The sequence below is a fragment of the Phocoena phocoena genome, chromosome 15 (assembly GCF_963924675.1).
Source record: "Phocoena phocoena chromosome 15, mPhoPho1.1, whole genome shotgun sequence".
NCBI lineage: Eukaryota > Metazoa > Chordata > Mammalia > Artiodactyla > Phocoenidae > Phocoena > Phocoena phocoena.
Genome location: NC_089233.1, coordinates 6,951,279 through 6,971,594, shown reverse-complemented (window position 1 = coordinate 6,971,594; position 20,316 = coordinate 6,951,279). Strand labels below are relative to the sequence as shown.

General features: G+C 56.8%; 3 protein-coding genes across 5 annotated transcripts; all 3 read right to left on the bottom strand.

The window, feature by feature from the left end:
* Nucleotides 1-585: 585 nt before the first annotated feature.
* Nucleotides 586-3,152, bottom strand: MOSPD3 (motile sperm domain containing 3). Of its 2 annotated transcripts, none has more exons than XM_065893025.1 (5): nt 2,881-3,152; nt 2,605-2,680; nt 2,148-2,377; nt 927-1,091; nt 586-810 (listed from the first exon to the last, which is right to left on the bottom strand). In XM_065893025.1, the coding sequence occupies exons 1-5, from the start codon at nt 3,083-3,085 to the stop codon at nt 779-781; spliced, it is 708 nt and encodes a 235-aa protein (XP_065749097.1). In that variant the 5' UTR covers nt 3,086-3,152; the 3' UTR covers nt 586-778. The 2 variants fall into 2 exon arrangements, with proteins under 2 accessions (XP_065749097.1, XP_065749098.1); XM_065893026.1 differs by having other exon boundaries at nt 779-810; nt 2,148-2,347; nt 2,881-3,085.
* Nucleotides 3,153-5,207: 2,055 nt separating this feature from the next.
* Nucleotides 5,208-10,364, bottom strand: PCOLCE (procollagen C-endopeptidase enhancer). The gene is made up of 9 exons (XM_065892639.1): nt 10,184-10,364; nt 9,237-9,345; nt 8,545-8,803; nt 7,496-7,620; nt 6,810-6,946; nt 6,239-6,465; nt 5,899-5,976; nt 5,594-5,764; nt 5,208-5,449 (listed from the first exon to the last, which is right to left on the bottom strand). The coding sequence occupies exons 1-9, from the start codon at nt 10,279-10,281 to the stop codon at nt 5,286-5,288; spliced, it is 1,368 nt and encodes a 455-aa protein (XP_065748711.1). The 5' UTR covers nt 10,282-10,364; the 3' UTR covers nt 5,208-5,285.
* Nucleotides 10,365-11,544: 1,180 nt separating this feature from the next.
* On the bottom strand, nt 11,545-20,140 carry FBXO24 (F-box protein 24). Of its 2 annotated transcripts, none has more exons than XM_065892869.1 (10): nt 20,102-20,140; nt 17,790-17,888; nt 17,509-17,692; nt 16,300-16,529; nt 15,827-16,061; nt 15,237-15,395; nt 14,849-14,970; nt 14,452-14,583; nt 12,233-12,403; nt 11,545-11,910 (listed from the first exon to the last, which is right to left on the bottom strand). In XM_065892869.1, the coding sequence occupies exons 1-10, from the start codon at nt 20,138-20,140 to the stop codon at nt 11,545-11,547; spliced, it is 1,737 nt and encodes a 578-aa protein (XP_065748941.1). The 2 variants fall into 2 exon arrangements, with proteins under 2 accessions (XP_065748941.1, XP_065748940.1); XM_065892868.1 differs by lacking the exon at nt 20,102-20,140 and adding an exon at nt 18,130-18,201.
* Nucleotides 20,141-20,316: the final 176 nt, after the last annotated feature.

Genomic DNA, 20,316 nt, shown 5'->3' with positions numbered 1-20,316 from the left:
CTTTTCCTTTGCCCTAACTTCTCCTGCCTGGTTAGGCTGAGGTTATGGCAGGCAGTGCCATCTGTCCCCATCTTGTCAGATACCTTGGTGTTTCTGACCCACAGGGGTTGAGGTCAAAGGAAGAGACAAAATAAAAGCAGGTAAAGGGACAAAAAGGCAGAAGAGGATTCTGGGGGTGGGTGGGGGAAGCCCCCAGGCAACCCTGGCAAGAGGCTCTGATGGCTCAAGATGGCGGGACCTGAGTTCTATAGCAGGTGGGAGTAGGTGGTATCGGGGTTTGTTTCTTTTTAGTTTAAGGCATGTTGGCTTAGGGGCAGGATCCTATCCCTAGGATAGGGCTAAGGGGGATCTTAAGAATCAACTTTCCCAATTCCCTCATTTTAGAGGCAGAAACTGAAGCTCGGAGAAATTCAATGACTTGCTCAAGGTCACACAGTTTTTTTCGGTGCAGCACCAAGCCTAAGACTCTGATCTTCTAAATCCTCACTGGGTCTCTTCGCTCCCCGATGTTCTAGGTCCCCTGGGAGTAGGAGGAACTGGAGGAGAGAAGTGGGAAGAAAGGGGCATGTTCCTTACATTTCTCAGTTCAATTTTACAAATTTATTTTATTCAGCTTGGAAAATGAATACAAATCCCTGGGTTTTGGGGGGAAGGGGACGGGCAGGAAGAAGGAAGCAGGAGTTGAGGCAAGGTTATGAGCATCACAGTGAATGTCTCACGTCCACGTCCAGGTCCACGTCCCTGCCTGGGGAGGGGGCGTGGAGGTTGAGCAGGGAGCTCAGGTCCGGAGGAACACCATGGTCAGGAGGCCTGGAGAGGGGAGGAAGAGCAAGGTCCTATGTGTAGCCCGCCGGCTCTGTACACCCTCTTTCCAGCCCCCGCTCTCTTCTCTCCGGGCCCAGATCCCCTACCACCACCGTGCTCACCCAAGACGTAGGCTGCCACCAACTTCTGTCCCAGGGAGACGTGAAGGATTTGGGGCAGCTGGCTGCCAAGTTCATCCTGGAGCGGCAGCAGCAGGAAGGCCACAGAGACTGTGCCCATCAGCAAGAAGAGGAGGAAGGAGCTGGTGGCCAGATGCGGGAGGGGGTCTGGGAAACAAGGCCCATCAGGATCTCTAGCCTCCACTCCTGCCCAGCCCAACGCCCTTCAGGGAGGAGGCTGAAGATGGAAGGTGTACCCACTTTCTGTTGGACATTGGAAGTGTCCTCTCCTCCCTGGAGCCTTCGTTCCCAAAGCCTCAGGAAACCCTCTCCCCTCTGGTCCCTCATCATTTGTTTTCTCTCTTCAACTCTGCCTTGATTACAGGCTCCTGTGTATCTGTGTGCCAGGCAGGGACCTCTGTCTCCCACAACTTGGTACATAATTGCTCAACCCGGTTTCTTATTATTTATTTTTTTTTATAAATTTATTTATTTATTTTTGGCTGTGTCAGGTCTTTGTTGCTGCGTGAGGGATTTCTCTAGTTGCGGTGAGTGGGGGCTACTCATTGCAGTGGCTTCTCTTGTTGTGAAGCACGGACTCTAGGTGTGCGCGCTTCAGTAGTTGTGGCACGTGGGCTCAGTAGCTGTGGTTCGTGGGCTCTAGAGCACAGGCTCAGTAGTTGTGGCGCACAGGCTTAGTTGCTCTGTGGCGTGTGGGAATCTCCCCAGATAAGGGATCGAACCCGTGGCCCCTGCATTGGTAGGCAGATTCTCAACCACTGCCACCAGGGAAGCCCCCGGTTTCTTACTGAACTGAACTGAGCTGACACATGATGGGAAGTACTGAAGTCAGAGCTAAAGGAAGAATTTTTCTCTTTAAGTGGAGGCCAGAAACCAAGGAAACTGCAAAGTCTGCTTTTTCCCTAACCTGATATAAAATCTCAATTTCTAGAAATGTTTCCACCAAAAAGCAGAAAACTGAAACGGAAGGGAATTCCCTGGCGGTCCAGTGGTTAGGACTCCACTCTTTCACTGCCAGGACCCTGGATTTGATCCCTGGTTGGGGAACTAAGATCCCGCAAGCCACCAGGCACAGCCAAAAGAAAAAAAAAAAAAAAAAGGACTGAACCGGAAGACCTCTTCAACTCCAACTGAGCTCATCTCTAGGGTCATGCTAGGTCCTCCCTCCTTACAGAACTCAAGAATTCCCATCCCTAAACTCACTCTCTGGGAAGTGCTGAGCCGTGGGTGGTGCTGTCCAGGAAGGAGGCTCTGGGTGCGGCGTTGGGTCAGGCTGTCCCTGAAGCTCAAGGGGGTACGCTGGGGCCCTCAGAACCGAGGTGATGTCCTTGCGCCCCACCACTCGGCCGTCTGTTCCCTCCTCAGACAGCTCAATGCGGAAGCGGTCCTGGACGTCATAGTGGCTGGGATTGGGGGCCACGTGGCGAATCACACTGGTCCCAAGAAAGGAGAGCGGCCCATTGAAGGGCAGTGAGAGGCAGTGATCCAAGAGGATCCAGGCCCCACCCTCCCAGGAAACTTTCCCTTAGGGACACAGACAGAGGGTGGGGTAAACAGGTTGAAGAGGACCTGGTCTGAGGCTTAAGTCACGGCACAGTAAATCAGAGAAAGGTGGCAGCGACCCCTGGCTTCCATCAGCCTCCCCACCCTCTCAACTCACATGTCAATGCAGGACTGAGGCTTCACATATCCTTCCGCGTCAAACACTGTGTATTTGGCAGGTGCTGTGCACAGGACTGAGGCGGAAAGGCACACAGACAGAGACCGACTATTGCCTCAGACAACCTGCACAAGCCCCGCCCATGGAGTCCCCCCTGCCTTCTACCCCAGGGCTGGACATCCGACCGTACTCATCTGACTGCTCCAGCCCACCCAGCTCCCCAGTGTTCTACCGCCAGCCCCCAGATCCCTAGCACGAAGCGCCCATCCCCATCACCTCGGAAGCGAAGCGCTGCTCCCGTGGGGTTATAGAGGGTCAGCAGCTGCCGAGATCCACTCCGCTGGTCCGCCCTGAATACTAGATCCGGGGGAAAGACGAGGACCGGGACAACAGGTCCCGAGGGAGGAGGGGCGCCCCGGGACCCCCGCCCAGGAGCCCCCGGACCCACCAGCTCCTGGTCCTGGGGCGCCCCACGGCGCATGCAAGCTCTGGGCGGTGGAACATCCGAGGGCAGAGCTCAGGGGACAGGGCCTGGAGTATAAAGCCGAGGGGCGAGAGGGGCGAAAGGGAACGGGATGAGATCGTAGGGCAAGGCCTGGACTGATGCCGCCGCCGCCTCGGAATCCCCCTAAATGAGGGCCCCGCAGGCCAGGCCCAGGCCCCCCAAACCCTTCCTCTCCACAGCTGTGCCTCAGGTCCCTTTAGGCCCCGCCCCCAAGCCCTACCTCGAGGGTCACGCCCACCCCGTAAACCCAGCCCCTCCCGGCTCCCAGCCCTGGCCCTAGTCTTCAGCCCCTGTTCCCGATCTCCATAAGCCCCGCCCCTCCCCGCCCCTTCCGGGCCTCCCAGGGCACCCACCCCTCTCTTCGGCCCAATTCCGCTGGCCTCCGCGCCCTCTTCCGGAGTTGCCCTTTCCGTCTCCTGCTCTCCCGAGACCTGTATCTGTGCCTCCGATCCCCCCCTGAGTTCGGGCCCGCGCTTCTTCGGGCTTCCGCCTCCGAACGGCCGCTCACGCTACGAAGCTCACCTCTGGTCACAGCACCTGCCAATCAACCTGTGGCCGGAGCAGGGCTGCCATCTTCCCGGCAGACCGTTTCTGCTCTTCCGCCGTACGACCTCTGTCATTGGCCAGGGCGGCCTCGTTTCAGCTCTAAGTATACACCGATTGGTGCACCTAAAGAGGTGATTGGCTTGATCCCAGTGACGTAAAACTTTACGAGCGTCTCTGGCTAGAACGCTAATCCTGGAGTAAGTCGGACGGCGAGGTCGGGGGGAGGGGCCCGGGCGAGGATGGGAGTCAGGCATTGTTCCTTCCTCCCCACTCTGAGGCCATCCAAATCACTAGAATCACATCCCACAAGGGAGCCCTCTTTCTCCACTTCAGTTCCAGGTTCTCCTAGACGCTTCCAAAGCAACGAAAGCCGTTTTCTGTAGTACGAGTTGGCGGTTGCTCCCAGTTGGACTCGGTTCGTAGCCCAGGGCACTTCTCTTGATTCCTTCCTGCACGGAACTCATATTTGAAATCACTCATATTTGCAGAGGGAATTAGTATTCAGAATCTTCAGCTCCCCTTACAGACGAGGAAACAGCCTCGACAAGGTGAGGAATCTCACGCATTTGGTTAGCAGCGGAGCAAAACAAAGTTACCTGAAAGCCTTCTTTAAGCACCCTATCAAATGTAGAATCTCCCTTTGCCTGTCCTCTTATCATGCTTTTGTTTTCTTCAGAGCACTCCTAGAGCTACTTGACATCATGTTTATTTTAGTTTATCTCTGCTCAGGTAGAATTTACTCTCCTGTCCACAAGAGCAGCGACTTTGTTTTGTGTATTTTCAGCACCGAAAACAGTGCCTGCCATTTGGAATGCACAAATGAATGGGTGACTAGGATGAACTTCTGAGCTGAGATCTCACTGAAGTTAGGAAGTGAGCCAGGAGATGTCTGTGGAAGAGAATTCCGGATAGAGGGAACAGCAAAGGCAAAGCCCTGAAGCAGGTGTGTACTAGAAATGGCCGAGGAGCCAGTGTGATGGAAGAGATTGTAAGGGAGACAATATTCAGAGATGAGATGAGGTGGGAGGGAGGACACAGATCACCTAGAGCCTTAGAGCCCACAGTAGGACTTTGGATTTTATGCTGAGACTGATGGGAAACTATGGAAGAGTTGTTTTAATTCCTTTTTTTTTTTTTTCTTTTTGGCTGCCCCAGGCAGCTTGCAGGATCTTAGTTCCCCAGCCAGGGATTGAACCCCAGCCTTCAGCAGGGAAAGTGCTGGACTGCCAGGGAATTCCCTTGATTTCTTTTTTTTTAAACAGCTTTATTGAGATATCTTTGACATATAAAAATTGTATATATTTAAGGTGTACAACTTGGTGTTTTGATATATGTAGACATTGTGAAAAGATCACCACAATCAAGCTAATTTACATATCCATCACCTCCACGTAGTTAGCATTTTCTGTGTGTGTTGAGAATACGGGAGAATTTTGAGCAAAGGGGTGACAAGATTTGACTTACATTCTTCTGTATAGTAACTGTTGAGTTTAATGAATGAATGAAAACAAATCCCCAGAGGAGCACCAAAACCATACAAATGGACATGTGACCCCTTCCTCAAGTCTAGAAACATTTATTTGGATAAGAAAGGGGTCCCTAGGGCCAGGGTCCAGAGGCTGGCCTGGGCTCAGGCTTGGGATCCAGCAGCCTGAACAGGCTTGGAGGGGCACCTCTTGCTGAGGTTGGTGAGGATCTGGTGCTGGGTGGGCCGGTAGAGAACCACGAAGCTCTCTGGAGGAAGGATCGGACCTCTGTTTTCTTCCACCTGGCCCATCAGCAGATAACTGATTCCTAGGGAAGAGGAGGAAGGGATTGAGAGTTTGTGTAACTGAGACCTTATAGATGTACCCCCTCATCCCAGTCCCTCAGATTCTACTGCCTCCATCATTTTCATGAGGATAAGTCCCCCTCTACATTTTCCCACATCTCCGTTACCTTTCTTCATGGGGGGGCACTGCTTGCAGGGCACATAGAACTTCAGGGAGGTGTCAGTGGGGGGAGAGGGCAGGTCCAGGCCTCCGGTTTTGTAAACACCAGTGAGACTGACAGTGACTGTGAGGCCCTCCCCTGGGCCCCGAACCATGGACTTCATCATTCCCGTCACCACTGTGGGAGAGAGAGGGAGAGGTGAGGAGACAGGAGGCCAGGGCAGGGCTGGAACCAGAAGGAGGGGGGCTTTGGGGACAGGAGGGGAGGTTAGAGGAGCTGGAAGGGCAGAGCTGGGGGATGGGGCTGCTTACCCAGGTCGCTGTTACAGAAGTGGCTCTGCAAGGTGCCTGCCCGCCGGCACTGTTTTGGGCAGGAGACAGTGGGTGCATCTGGTGGGGTGGGGAGGGGGGCACTGTTTGTGGAGGGTAACCTACCCAGCAGGTAGGAAGGACCACTTTCCCCACAAAAGCCTCATTGCTTTTGAGCTTGTTCAGAGCTCTATCCAGCTTCGTGTCCCAGCACCCAGTACCAGCCGTTAGCGCGGAGGCGGCACCCGTGGGTGCTGTATTGAATGAACGAATGAGCGCAGGAAGGAACTCGGATACAACTCCCTTCAGCCTGCGGCCGCTTCCTCTGCCTTCCCAGACTCACCGGGGCCCACCGGAGTTGCCTCTGCCTTAGGCGCGGCCTTCGGTTTCTCCTCAGGTGGGACTTCGGGCTTGACTTTGGGCCCGACTCCGGGCTTGGGGCCCGGGCCTGGCCCTCCTTCGGTGGCGCCCCGCGGCAGGGTCCTGTAGGAGGCCGAGAAGCCGTCGGCCGTGACGCTTAGGTCCGAGACGAACTGGACGAGGAGCTCGTTCCCTTCGGAGGAGATGGGACTGCGGGCGCGGGGCATTGGGGGAGGTGTCAGGTGGGCAGCGCATCCTGCCCTCTACCCAGGCCGGCGGCCTTTTCACCTCTGCCCCTCGGTTGTCTGCAGTAGCTTCCCGATTTCGCAAGCCCCTCTCGCCTCTCCATCCACGGACCCCAGGCCTGGCGTCAAGCCTCGTCTTCTGCCTGGGCCGCTACCCGCTCCGCCCACCCGTTTGGGGCCGGCAGGTTCGCCTCCTGCGGCTTCAGCTCAGCCCCGCCCCTCCCACCCGCAGCGCCGTCCCCCGGCTCCCGCACCAGGCGCGGCGGAGACTCCCGGACGCCGTCACCCACCCAGGTGCCGCCCCCTCACCCCGGGGCTGTGTCGCCGCAGAACTTCCCCAGCCGCTTGGCGTCGTCGCTCACGGCGCCGTTGAACACGCTGACCGAATCGTAGCGGCAGTAGGAGTCGGGCTCCAGGTCAAACTTCCCGAAGGTCAGTGAGATCACCTGGCGGCGGGGCAGAGGCGGAGGCTGCGCGGTGGGACCCCGGGCAGCCGAGGGAGCGGAGCTCTCGCCTCTCACCTCCTCCGCCCGGCCGCCGCCTCCGGGACGCTCGCCGCGGCCTCCTCGCTCACCTCCCGCGTGCCCTCCAGCCCCCCTCTTAATGCATTCACACCACAGCTGGGAGGAACACACACATCCACGGGGGCCCTGCAGTGGCCTCGGTCGCCGTAGTCCGCAAGCTCAAGTCCTGGCTCATTCTCAAGGAACAGACCCAGAATCCACCTCCACCACCACTACACACACACCCACACCCCCCCACACACGCACAAATCAGTTTACATATCAGCATCGGGTACCTCGCTCTCGTAAGGTTCGTCACAGTCGTAATTTGACATTTTTTGTTTGAGTGCAAGCAGGTCTGGGTCTGTTTTTGCTGCCCACCATGCAAGCTCAGTGCTCGGGACATTGTAGATGTTCAATAAATCTTTGCAGGCTGCATACTGGAGGACGCCGCCTGGGTCCCCGAGGGCAGCCCGGGCAGGGGGTCAGTACCTGGTCCGGGGGCGCGATGATGTGCCAGGAACAGCTGATGCCCGGGGGGTAATCGGACTCGGGCCAGTTGGGCGTGGTCAGGGTTCCCTGGGCCTTCTCCAGCCGCCCCCCGCAAAATTGGTGCTCTGGGGAGGGGAGAGAGGAGTGGGGGTGGGGGGCGGTGGAGACCCTCGGTCAGCTGGAGGAGAACTCTAGGCTGGGAGCCCGTGCAGAAAGCTCAGATGTCTGGGTCTCGGGATGATGGGGCGAGAAGAGAGGGAGGAAGAAGGGGGGTAGGTTAGCAGAGATGGGGCTCGGAGGAGCGGGGCTCCGGGAGGTCTTGGACCGCGGGGGGGTAAGTCTTGGACCGCCGGGCACCCAGGCGGGCGGTGGTAGGGGGAGGAGGAATTGACTGGACACGCTCCCTTCTTGCCCCTCCCCCTGACCCGAGGCCACATCGCGAAGCCACATCGCGAGGCCACATCGCTCCTCTTCCCCTGGAAGATCCCATCTCCCCGGCCCGGCAGAAAAGTCCCCGTCGCAGCTGGAGAGTCCCCATGTTATGAGGGTGCCCTCAAATTGGGGCACAGCCCCGAGGCTCCTTTGGGGAGGTCCCTCCTTAAACATTTTAGGGGAGACTTCTGCCGCCAGGAGGAGGTGATGGGACCGCAATCGGGAGCCCCCGGGCTGGGTGTAGGGGGCTCCGGGTCGGGGGAACCTAGTCCCCCAGCCCGGGGGTGCCCCCTCGCGCCCGTCTGAGGGAGCCCGATTGCGGACGGGGGCGGGCAGTTACTCACCGTCCCAGTAACCCCAGGCCGCCCATTCCACCCGCGGGTCGGTGACCCATTTCCGCCTCGCGCCTGGGCGGGGGCCTGGAAGAGGGGGGGGTGGGAGCGGGAAGGAGGGGAGAGAAGACGGGGAGGAGGGACTGAAGGGGCGGTTAGTGAGGAAAAAGGGTAAGGGAGATAATGGGGGTCCCAGGCTCTTGGGGTGGAGGTTAAGGCTGGGGTGGGGCCTGCGCCGGGGGCGGGGCCAGGAGAGGGGGACGGCGGAGGTGAGGGAGGTCTCACCAGTGCCTGAGGTGGCCCGCCCGCTGTACCAGAGCAGGAAGCCTCGTCCTCCCGTGCCCTCGTCCGATGTCATCCTCAGGGTCACCTGGTTGCCGGGGGCGACTAAGGGCGCTGGCCGGAAGGTCCCGCAGAAGCGTCCGAGCCGCTGGCCTGAGGTTCCAGGCCCGGCAAAGACCTCCAGAGCGTCATAACGGCAGGATGGGTGCAGCTCCAGGTCAAAGACTCGGAAGGAGAGGGACACAGTCTGGCCCTCAGGGACCTGATGGTGGGGACAGGGTCGGGGACCTGCAAAGTCAGGCCGGACACAACCAGGCAGAGGGGACTCTTTTTCCCCAAGCATTTCCTACAGAAACTGGACCTGAAGCAGAGGGGACCCCATCAGGATGCAGAGCAGAGGGCTTGTGGCTTGTGCAGGGGACAAGACTTAGGTCTGTGGAGAGACCAGAGGGGATGGGGATGAAGGTGGGAATGGAGAAGCAGGCTCTGAGTTAAGGTGTGAGGATGCTTGCCACGTGTTACTGTGGGCACTGATGCTGTCAGTGACCAGAGGGGAGGGGGCTGGGACTTCCCCAGGGAGAAGCGGCGGTGCTTGCCAGGAGGGGGGTTCCCTTAGCAGTCTGGCCTCTGGCTGCCTGGACCCAGGCCTCGGGGAGACTTGGACAAGGGGACGGCGGCCAGAGGGGCCTTCTCACCGTTATCGTCCAGACGCACTCCTTATTGGCGGGGTAGAGGTTAGGGAAACCCTCGCTTGCCAGGTAACCCGACTCCCCAGTCACATCCCCTCCACACAGGAACACAGGTCTGCAGAACAGAAGAGAGGTCAGGCCTGAGTGGGGGAGTAGTGCAGGGACTGGGGTAGGGCAATGAGCATGGGGGTGCCAAGAAGGGCAGCCAGCGGGATGAGGGAGGGAGGCCCAAAGGATTCGAGGCGGCCTCAGCCAGCGGGGATGGGACTGGGGTGGGAAATACTCCAGCAGGGAATCAGGAGGACCAGCAACTTGGCTGTCCCTCCAGCCCCTCAGAGTTCCCACCCCCACCCCAGCAGGAATTCCCGGAATCCTCCTCGGCCCCCCTCCATCATTCTCCCCCCTCGCCCTGCCTGGCAGTCAGGGCCTGGAGCGGCCTAACTACTTCCAGATGTGGACACAGCCTCGAGGTGGGGGGGTGAGGGGGCGGGGAGATGAGGGAGAAGCAGCAGCCAGGGCCTTGTGCTCCCAACCTTTGCCCTGCTCCGGCTCCAGCTAACTACTGCGGTGACTGACTCCCACGTCTCTCACTTGCAGCCCCCTCTTGCCCCCACAGTCTCTGATTCCCTCCTGGAATCCAGATGTACAGCTACCAGGCAAGTTCAAGGTCTTGGTGTTCTCAGGTTCCATGGTGGGGCCAAGGGTCTGGATAGGTGGGGAGACTTAGAGGGCAGAGGACGGAGGGTGAGGAGTGGGGAGCAGTGGTGACCGCAGGAGACAGTGCTCTTGCAGCAGGGAAGGAGGACTTGGGGGCCAGAGAAGGGTGAGGGCTGTGGGAGATCTGCGCGGGTGGTGTGTTAGCAAAAGAATCTACAAGCTCCACAGGCATAGCCCCCCAGGAATCAGGGATCTGAAGTTAACTCAAGCCATCTGGAAGGTGCCGAGAGACCTACCTGGTGTAGTTGGGGCTCTGGCCCTGGGTGAAAGGCAGCAGCAGAGCCCAGGCAGTGAGGAGGGGCCCCAAGAGGGAGGCTGTGGTAGTAGGCAACATGGCCCGAGGGAGAGGCACTGGGGTCCTCAAGACAGAGGCAGCAGCTGAGTGTAGCAGCAGCAGCGGCGGCAGCAGCAGCAGCGGGGATAATCAGTGCCAGATGAGGCAGCCTTGGGCGTGTGGGCGTGGGGACTGGCCAGTGGGGCGGGCGGCGGGGAAGGCGGGACAGGGAGAGAAGAGCCGGGACAGTGGCGATTCCAGGGGCCTCTCTAGGTCCAGGACACATAAATACTGACCCAGTGTGGGAGCAGGGGTGGAGCCATGAAGGGCAGAGGGAGCATCAGACTCTCAGCATAATCCAGGCAGTCCAGTGACGTCATCTGCAAGCCCACTCTGTCCAGTGCCCGAGCATCCTTCCAGCACAGCCTCGGGTCCTTCCTGAGGACTCTCCAGCCCACCTGTGATCCTCCCCATTCCTGCTTCCTCAGCACCCAGAGGAAGTCCTTCCCTGGACTCCCAACCTCTAATCACTTACCCACTTCCTGACCACCCTCTGCTCCAGTTTATTTTCCACTTCAAATGTCTACTGTCCTCTCCATACCCGGGCCAGACTAGGCCACGGAGGAAGAATTCTGCTCACCCATCTTCTCTCCCAAATATTTGGAGGTATGGGTGGGGGCAGGGAGGCATGCTCTGTGGGTAAAGGGAGTGTCTTCCTTATTGAGGAAGAGGAGGATGGAGTAGAAAGTAAGGGAAAGGACAACATGTGAGATCAGATCTGGAAGGGAAACAGGAGGAGGGGGTGGGGTGGGGGGGGGGTTGGCTTCACAGGGATGAAGGGAAATGGGTAGGAAGCATCCTGAACTCAGAGGAAGCGCCTTTCTCAGCCTGATGGACGGAGGATCCAAGTGATGGAACCAAGTAGGCATCGGGTCTTGGCGTTGGAGGGAGAAGGAAGCTGAAGGATCCAGGTGCTGTCAGCTCTGCAGCAACTGACAGCCTGGGCTGTGTCCACTCTGCCTGCCCACCCCTCCCCCCGCACCAAACCCGCGTTCCTCCCAGGCCCCAGGGTTACAAACCGGGCCTCAATCAGCCTTTTATTCTATTTGTCCATCAAATCTTTTGTCCATGTCGGGTCGGGGGCCCCTCCTGGGCAGCTCCCTGAACATTTTACAAAACAGTCCCACCCTGACATGTCTAGCAGGCCCTAGCCCACTGCATCCCCCTCCCCACGCGCAGCATTCATTGCTGTCATTCCACCTCTCCTTAGCCCCTGGCCCAGGGCCAGACCCTCCCTCCAGGGGTGAGACCAGGAGAGGGGGGTCAGCTGTCAGGGGTTGGGGGGCCTTGGCCAACCCCTCCAAAAGCCCTCTGCAGCATGTCCAGGGCCTCCCAGAAGAAATCCTCCTGTGTAGCCATCAAGGGCATCCAGCCCACGATCACCTTCGTTGTTTCCATGCACTCCTGCAATGTGGGGCAACTGTGGATCTGGCCGAGGTACGGCTCACAGGCCTGGGCCGCCACCCCCTCAGGGTCCTGGGCTGCTTCGGCCCCCAGGCTGGGCTTGGGGGTCCCCACCACCCTGCTGGCTGGTAGGTCCCGGTAGGCGGGATGGTGCTCGATGTCATGGCCGGACAGCATGTAGAGGCACTCTCTGGTAGGACAGAGGGAGCTGGCATACAAAGGGACCTTGGAGGAGAGACAGAGGGGGAGTGGCTGAGTGGGGCCCCAGGAAGGGGTTCCCAGGAAGCCCCAGCTGTTGTGTTTGTCCTGCTCAGACCAGCCCTGAGCCAGCAAGTGAGCTGGCTGGCTGAGCCCCAAGGTTGTGTGAGGCAGGAACGGGCCAGCAGGGTCAGCTCAGGGAGAGAGCCAGGAGCCATGGTACGTGGCAGGAAAGGGCAGTGGGTGGTGCTGGAAGATGGGGTCCCTGGGTCCCTGTGGGAGCTACAGTCCTGTGGGCTCTACTGCTCTGGCCCTCCCTGGACGCCCGCTCCCTGGACCCTGCTCTGACCTTGATGTGGAGCTTAACGAAGGAGGCACTTCCCCTAGGCCAGCCTGGCAGGCGGCCTCTGGCCCCACATCCACAGCCCAGCAGCTCCTTGCTGAAGTCTGAGCGCTGGCTCAGCACCAGGGAGTGGTTGAGGCCACACCACAGGGCGACGGGGCGCTGCAGATAATGTACCTGAGAACACAGGGCAGGGTCCCTAAGTGGGGAACACCAAGGCACCGTGGGGAGGGGCCGGGTTGGAGAAGGGTGACAGCTTCCCCTAGGGAAGCTAGGGGGAGGGAGGAGGTGGGCCCCAGAGTACCCTCCCCCTCCCCAATGAGGTCCGCCCTGCCGACTGCAGACTGGCAGCTATCACTCCTCCTTGGTTCTCCTGCAGCCCCAGTCTGACCACAGGGGCGCTAGCATGGCTGTTGGTTCCTCCTCTCGGCTCCCTGGAAAACAGGCCTCTTGCCTGAGGCCAGGGCCTGCTATCTGCTCCCTGGTCTCATCCCCCAGGCCTGGGCCTGTCCAGTCTCTCATTCTGCCTTCCAGCCTCGGGGGAGGAAGAGCCTTCCTCCCTGTCCCTGTGTAGTTCCAGGTTAGGCCCCTGGAAGGACCTGCCTCCCACTGCGTCCTTCCTTCCATCTCTAGCATTTTCAGTCCGTCATATCTTTATCTTTCAAAATGGCCACTCTTTCGGAAAAACATTTCCACCTGATTTCTGCTGCTTCCTACCTCTGTCTTTTAGGCAGTAAGACTGGCTACGTGATCAGTCTGAAGTGGACCACATTCTTGGTCTCACCACAGCCAGTCTCGCCTGAGACTCCCCACTCCCCACTACACTATGACTTCTCTCCAAAGGCACTGGACCTCCCAGCAGCCAGATCCCAGGGCCTCTCCTGCACGCTTGCTCCCAAGACTGTGAGCGCTTTACTTTTGAAGACATAGATAAGTGATTTCACGGCCGTTACATGAAAATTGTAAAATACTGGCAAGCAAAAATTCATTTAAAAATCACTGGAAGCCCCACCACCCACTATTAACATCTTGCTGGATATTCCTCCTCACTGTTGCCTCAGCAAATATATACACGCAAGTTGTATATTTTTAAACCAAGATGGGATTGTGCTGTGTAAACCATTTCACGAATTTTTTTTTTTTCCACTGAGAAATATGGCATAGCCATCCTTCCATGTCAGGGAGCATATTCCTTCACTATCACTGTCACCACCCCCTCCTGGGTGAAACTTTCTGTGCCCGTGGCCTGTGAGACGTGGCATTTGAGGGTGTGTCTCTCTCTCAGAGACAACTCTTTCAGTCCCTCCACCGACAATCATGGCGACCACCCAGCTTTGCCCCTCTGCCTCTACTTTTGTCATTTCAACCTTGTTCCAACTTGGAATCCAGCTAGACATTTCTACTTTAGTGTTTTACTCTCACTGCAAAGAAAAAGCCTAAATTCACATTCTCTCCTCAAACCAGCATTCCTCGCCCACTGGCATGTTTACCATGTCTATTGCCAGAGCCACCTTTGTCCTACCCCACTGTCCTCATATCTAGTCAGTTTCCAGAGACTGTTCATTTTCTTTCACTACACCTCACGTCTCCATTCCTCTCTGTTCCCGCCGCCACTGTACCAGCCCCAGTCCCCTGTCTCAAATGCTGGTGTCATTCAGCAGCCTCCCGGTGGGCCTCTCACTGTGCCCTCTGGCCCACGTGACCCGTTCTCCATCATCCAGGGGGTTGCCTTCTCCTGCTCCAGAACCCGCAATGGCTCTTTCCCAAATCGATACTTCTGTAGGCTCACAAACACCTATACCACCTCGTAGCTACTGTGTTCCAAAACACACTCTGCCCTGGTCAGGCCGGGCCTTCCACTGTCCCAGGGATGTGCAAGCTTCGTCCCCATCCCCATTACATAGGATGCCTTTCCCTGTACCCACCCGAATCCTATCTAACCCACTAGGCCCTGCTTACATCTCACCTCTTAGAGTTACTTCAGCCCACCCAGGTCTCCCTGCTTCACTAAACTCCTACTGTACTTGTAGCATGGGCCACACAGAATGCACCCCGTGGTGCCAACCCCAGGTGAGATACAGTAGCACAGGCATTACAAACTGGTTGGCTTAACATCCTAGGGAGTAGCAAGTGGATTCTATGGAAAGTAGAGATGTGGAGAGATCCAGGGGTCAGGGAATTAGAGGAAGGGGGGCAAGATGAGAGTAGCTGGGAAGGAATCTCACCTGTGTGGGTTCCCCTCGGTCCATTTTGTCCCCGGTTCCCAGCTGCCCATATCTGTTACTTCCCTGCATAAAGATTCGGCCAAATTCATCCACCAGGCCAAGGTGATTGTAGCCAAGAGCACAGAATAGGACCTAGGAGGTAAGGTAGGAAGGAGAAGTGGGCCTTCAGTCGTCTCCAGGGGAACTCTGAGCTCCAGTATCTCACAACTGCTAACCTGCCACACCCAGCTGATCGCTTTTGGTCTTGCCCTCTAGGTCTCCCCTCTCCCTGGGTCCCTTGTCCCTCCCTGATCAATCATTTGATTCCTGCTCCTGTTTCAGACCTTCAGTTCCTTGCGGGCCCCCTAAGGGCCCGCCCCCACTGGTCTGACCCCAACCCCCCACCCCAGGATACTACCTTGGCAGGCAGTGAGACCGGAAGCGGCATCTGCTGGTACGTGGGGTCAAAGGCTTCAAGGGTTCCAAAGAGATCACGATACACCCCTGGGGTATGCACCTCAAAATACACTCCCCCCTGGTCTGGGGGGTTGGGAGCCCTCAGCTCAGCAGCTCTGGGCACCCATTTCCTAGGGATCAGGCCCTACTTGGGATGAAAGATGTAAGATCTGGGGAGTCTCATGCCCACTAGAAATGCACCAGCTATGATGTCTGGGAGCTTAAACACCTCTTTTGACTAGGATGCTCTACGGGTCCCCCACAGAGCTGGAGTAAGGATAAGGGAGGGTTCTGTATCTGGAAGGTCTGTCCAAGGTTGGGGTCTGGAGAAGAAGAGAGGTGGCTCTTACCCGTAATGTAGAGAGTACTTCCCTGGTTGGAAGCCATGCAGGCCACACGCAGGTGAGGGAGGTCATGGGACACCTTCCTCAAGGTCAGCTGACCTGTATAGGAGTGTGGCTGGTCCAGCTGGGCTTCATTCACTACCAAAGAGTAGATCTTTCCTTCCTCTGGGGGAGGGGGCGGGGAGGCAGACAACTGTGTGGGGGAGGGGACCCTCCAATAACCACATTAACCTCCCAAGAGACTCCCTAAGCCATACAGCATGAGACATTTGCTGCCCTAGAGTGGGGCTGGAAGGAAAAGGGTAGAGATGAAATAAGGGGGCAGTGACCTCAAGTACCCCAGCCTCCAGTCTTCACCACCGAAAATCAACCAGGGGAGCTCTTCAGTGTGAGGGATGAGTGCAGAGAAAACCGAGCAGTTGGATTTGGCGGAATCCAATTTGAGTGTTGGGAAGAATGATGTCTGGGGGTTCAGGGCCCTGCCTAGCATTAAGAAGTTCAGAAGCGGGGAATTCCCTGGCGGTCCAAAGTTTCCACTGCAGGGGTCCTGAAGAAGCTTCAGGAAACAGTTTGCAAACCACTGCTCTAAGCCTCACCTGTGAGGAGCAGCAGGGTCCGCTGGGTCTCCAGACCAACCAGCACCATCTGTTTGAAGCTCATGGCGTGGTGGAAGGTGATCTTGAAGACCCGCTGCCCGCTGGACTGCAGGTAGACCTCAACACAGTCGCAGGACTGGCTGTGGGCTGTGTCCACCACTCCCGGCTGCTCCCGAGTGGCCAACACATAGAGGTATTTACGGTAAACTGTGTCACCTCTCGGGTCCGAGGCAAACTGTAGGAAAAGACAAAGGTGTCCAGGATCTCCAGCCTTGCAGTAGGATGAGGCTGGGGCAGCTGGATCCTGGGGTGGGAGATGAGATACTTGGGTCCAGGGCTGGGAAAGGCGAACTTGGTTTCCAGTTCCTGGTAACGGAGGGCGGCTGTCCTAAGGGTGCCACCTCAGGACTGGTGTGGGCCCTGGGTTCCCGGAAAAGAGGTGGGGTCTCAGCTGCTGGGGTCCTTGTACTCACATCCTTGGCTCCGTGACACAACACAACATAGCAGCAGGCCCGCTTCTGGCCAAGGGTGGAGGAGACCAGGGCACTTTTCAGGAAGAAGATGGTCCCCGTGTAATCAAGAATGAAGACGTGGTCCTTGGTGGGCAAGAAGCGGCGATAGCCATGGGCCAGCACAGGGGCTACACTCTTGCTGAGACAGCGGCGGCGGCCCCCAAATGCCTGGAAATACAGGCCCTTCGTGTCTGCAGAAGGGAAGGAGAGGGAGGTTTAAGGGGTCGGGGAGGCACAAGGGAGATGAAACAGAGCTTGGGAAAGCTAGATTTCTCAATGGATGGGTGTTTAGCTCCTCTCCATCCCCAGGCCTGGGGAAAGACCCCTTCCAAAGGGCACATGGAAAGCTCAGAAGATGTCTGAAATTATGCCCCATGTCTGAACTAAAGTTCTCTGCCACACCTCAGCCCAGGGCCACACACATGCTTCTAAGTGAGCACTTCTTTGGTCCAAACTTGCATCAGAGACATCAAAGGAAATATAAGAATGCATAGAAAAGCAGAAAGAGGTGTGAAAAGGAATGACTGGGAAAGGCCAGTAACCCTTTCACACCCCTAGCTCTGGATCTGCTATCTGCATCTCCCTTCATCTCCGTTGTGTGAGACGAAGTTATTGGATAGGGGCTCCCTGGGAAGGGAGGGGACTAGAGCATATTTCTCAACCTGGGGGTGATTTTTGTCCCTCGGGGGACATTGGCGGTCAGAACTGGGGGAGGTGCTACTGGCGTCTAGTGGGTAGAGGCCAGGGATGTTGCTAAACATCCTACCATGCAAAGGACAGCACCTGCCCCCTGCAAAGAATTATTTGGCTCAAAGTTTTAATAGTGACAAGGTTGAAAAATCCTGGTTGAGAGGAGGGAAAACTCCAGGTTTTGGAAGAGGAGGATGTCTCAAGGTAAGATATGGAAGAGCTTGAATATGGTGGGCAACTTGGCAGGGATGCTAGGAATGGGGGCTCTGGGTGACAATGTCTGTCCGAGAGCAGCTTTAGAGACTTGGAGTAAGTCCTTGTTGGAGTATGTTTAAATCTAACACGTTTCTTCCAGAGCAAGGGGCCCTGGAAGGTTGGCTGGGAATACTGAGGTCATCAGGCAATTTTATGGAGTAGGAGGGATCCCAGAATAAGGTAGGACAGAAGCAGAGAGAACTAGAGGTTCCCGGGAAGGTGTACAGTTCAGAATCGCAGCTCTCTTCCAGGGCTGGACCCCAGAACCCTGCTCTCGAAGTCGAGGACTGAGCCGGTGACAGATGCGTCTCCACACGCCCTCAGAGTCGCACACTTCGTGGAAGTAGTGGCAGGTCTGACCTAGAGAGACTACATCTCTGACTGGGAGGAATGAAATGATGTGCTCCACCTGTGGGGGCAGGAGGGGGAAAGCAGGGGTCATGCGGGCCCCTCAGCGGCCCCCAGTCCTTTATTCTCAGCACCAACCCACCCCCCCAAGGACTCACCAGCTCTGGGGGGAACAACTGAATAGATACAGGGTTTCCTCTCCCCTTCTTCTCTTCACCCCCAGGCTCTGGGCCACATGAAGGGCAGCTCCGCTTCACCTACCCAAGGAGAAGGGGGTGCACAGGGGTTCCATGAGGGTCATGCCTCTTCCTTCTGTTAACTACTTATTAACCACTACCTTGGGGGCTCTGGGCTGTCAAATCCTCCCATCTTTCTCTCTAGGTCTGTGGGTTTACCCTTCCTTGTCTGCCTTGTTCCCTGTCCAACTTCTCCACATAACCCCTCCCCTGATCTCTGGCTGCCATCTTGCGGCCTTTGCTTCGCCCCCTGCCCCCTCACCCTGAGCCCCTCCTCCGGTCTGCAGAGCCCGGTGACTTTTTGCAGCTTTCGTTTCTGGCTTCTCCTCACCATCCTGACTGCCCCCTCACTGCTCCTGCCCTCAAATCTCTGGGCCCCTTGGCCTCTTGTACTCAGCTCCCTGGCCTTTGTCCCTGCTGCCTTTCCCACACCATGCCCCCTGCCTGGGCTTGGGGAACCTCTGGGGCCGCTTTGCCTCCTAGGCCCCTCCCCTATGTAGTCCGGGTCAGACAAACCTCTCTGTGACCTCACCACCCAGCCACTGTGACCTATTTCCCCCAACCTTGCCCGGGATTTTCTCTCTTAGCTCCTTGGTTCTAGCCCAGTTCTAGCCACCCAGTGGCTCATGGGATATGCACAGGACAGGAGCAATAAAGTGTGAACTACTGGTAGACGAGGCCTTTACTTTCAAGGAGTAGTAGGAGGTTTTTCCACTTGATACCCTTTTAGCACTAAGTGTAGAGAGACACTGGTGAATTCTTCACATCTCAGCAGTCCAGAGCCTCCAGGGGATTTGTAGCTCAAGGATATAAACTCAAAAAAAAAAAAAAAAAAAAAGGTATAAACTGTTTGACAGGTGAGGGGGCAAGGTGACCCTGCTAATTAGACCATCTATCTCGTGAAAGCAGGCATCACATGAAAGTGGGCACAGCTGAGCACAGACTCAGGCAAAACACATCCAAAAGCAGACTGCTTTCCTGGGACAGTAACATGACTGTATGTATGAAGGGCAACCTCTTAAGGTGGAAGAAAGGGATGGATTTACTCTGAAAGCTTAGGTTATCTCCCGAAGTCTAAGCTATTAACTTACTCTTACGGCGGGGGCGGGGTGGGGGGTGGGGGGTGGGGAGAGGGATGACATGGATGAGAAACAGCAGGAGTTGGGGCTGTGTCTGTCCACATAGGGGCAAAGGATCTACACCAATCCATCCAAGGGGTAGCTGGCTCTCCCATGAACTGAGGAATCCAGGCCTGGACAACCAACCCTCAGCTGCATATAGTATTACAGACTCATTTGTTGTCCGTGTTAGCTAAAAGATGGTCAACCATCCAATCAAACTCCCTTATTCAGAGGGACTAGTAAACAGCTCGTTTGGGACACGTAGGATGGAATTTTAATAACTCCATAAACGTTTCGGAATGTCAACGTGTGAGATGTGACTTATGGGAAAGAACCTTCAGCTATTTGTGGCTTGGCAACTATTAACCAATGAAGTGGATTATATTAGGTCCTGTGCCACCTAACAGGATGCTAAGATCTCTCAGCAGACGGAGCAAGTATCTGCAGCTTCCTCTTGTAACTGGGTCCCGTTGATCCACTCCATTTCACCTCGGGAGGCAAAGAAGAGGGTACGAACAGAAAAAAGTCCACCGCAAAAGCTGATGCAGGGGGAAGCCTGGCTTCTAGTGTGAGCTGTCAGTAACCTGCTGTTTGCTCTTGACAGCTCATCGACTTCCCTCCGCCTCAGTTTCCTCATTTGTAAAACGGAGGACTTCTTCTAGGTGGGGTGGTCCCTTCTAGACTAACCCCCCAGATCTGATCATCACAATTCCTGCCCAGGCGCGCTCCTTTGGGCAGGGGTGTAGGCCGGGCGGTATTTTCGAGGCCTTCCCGGTCTCCCTTAACCCTCCCTCGAGGCGTTGAGCTGGGCCTTTCCAGCCCCTGGGAAGCCACAGGTCCGCCCGGACTCCGGAGATTGTCGCGGGGCTTCGGTCTCCGCAGCCAGAATGGCATCCAAGGTCCCTTCGGCTGCAACGACCCCCTGTACACTAGCCTCAGGCATCACCTTGCCTCCCGCTCCCCCCATCCCTACGGTCACCCTGGCGCCCGCAAAGCTGGCTCGCTCCCTAACACGTCTAGCTCGCACACACTACTGCAATCCCTGCACTGCTTCCAGCCAGCCCAGCGTGCCGCACTCACATTCTTTACCTCAACCTCAAAGTTCTAGCTCACCCATCTCCTCCTTAGCGAAGGGACAGACTTCTCGCCCATGCTATTGGTAGGTAGAGCAGTCCCTCAGAGAAGAGGCCGGGCCAGGTTCCCTCTGAAGGGTCTAATTGGCCTTCTTTACAGTCACTCGCCTGTATCTGGCTTGCGATTGGTTTTCGTTGGAAGAGGACCAGGGTTCGCGTTTCTCGGCCTCTATCCCTTCTAGTGGAGGGCCGACG

Bases quoted from the DNA above. Each gene is read 5' to 3' on its own strand.
- MOSPD3 (XM_065893025.1), bottom strand. From the start codon at position 3,085: ATGCGCCGTGGGGCGCCCCAGGACCAGGAGCTGGTGGGTCCGGGGGCT. The intron at 2,681-2,880 runs GTGATGGGGATG...TTTCCGCCTCAG, and splicing joins AGCAGCGCTTCGCTTCCGAG to TCCTGTGCACAGCACCTGCC. The intron at 2,378-2,604 runs GTGAGTTGAGAG...TCTTGGGACCAG, and splicing joins CCTCAGTCCTGCATTGACAT to TGTGATTCGCCACGTGGCCC.
- PCOLCE (XM_065892639.1), bottom strand. From the start codon at position 10,281: ATGTTGCCTACTACCACAGCCTCCCTCTTGGGGCCCCTCCTCACTGCC. The intron at 8,804-9,236 runs GTGAGAAGGCCC...CCCCACCATCAG, and splicing joins AGTGCGTCTGGACGATAACG to GTCCCTGAGGGCCAGACTGT. The intron at 6,466-6,809 runs GTGAGGGGGCGG...CCGCGCCCGCAG, and splicing joins TGCGGCGACACAGCCCCGGG to TCCCATCTCCTCCGAAGGGA.
- FBXO24 (XM_065892868.1), bottom strand. From the start codon at position 18,201: ATGGTGAGGAGAAGCCAGAAACGAAAGCTGCAAAAAGTCACCGGGCTC. The intron at 17,693-17,789 runs GTGAGTCCTTGG...CTGCCCCCACAG, and splicing joins AGTTGTTCCCCCCAGAGCTG to GTGGAGCACATCATTTCATT. The intron at 12,404-14,451 runs GTGAGATTCCTT...CTGTGTTCTCAG, and splicing joins ACCGAGGGGAACCCACACAG to GTACATTATCTGCAGCGCCC.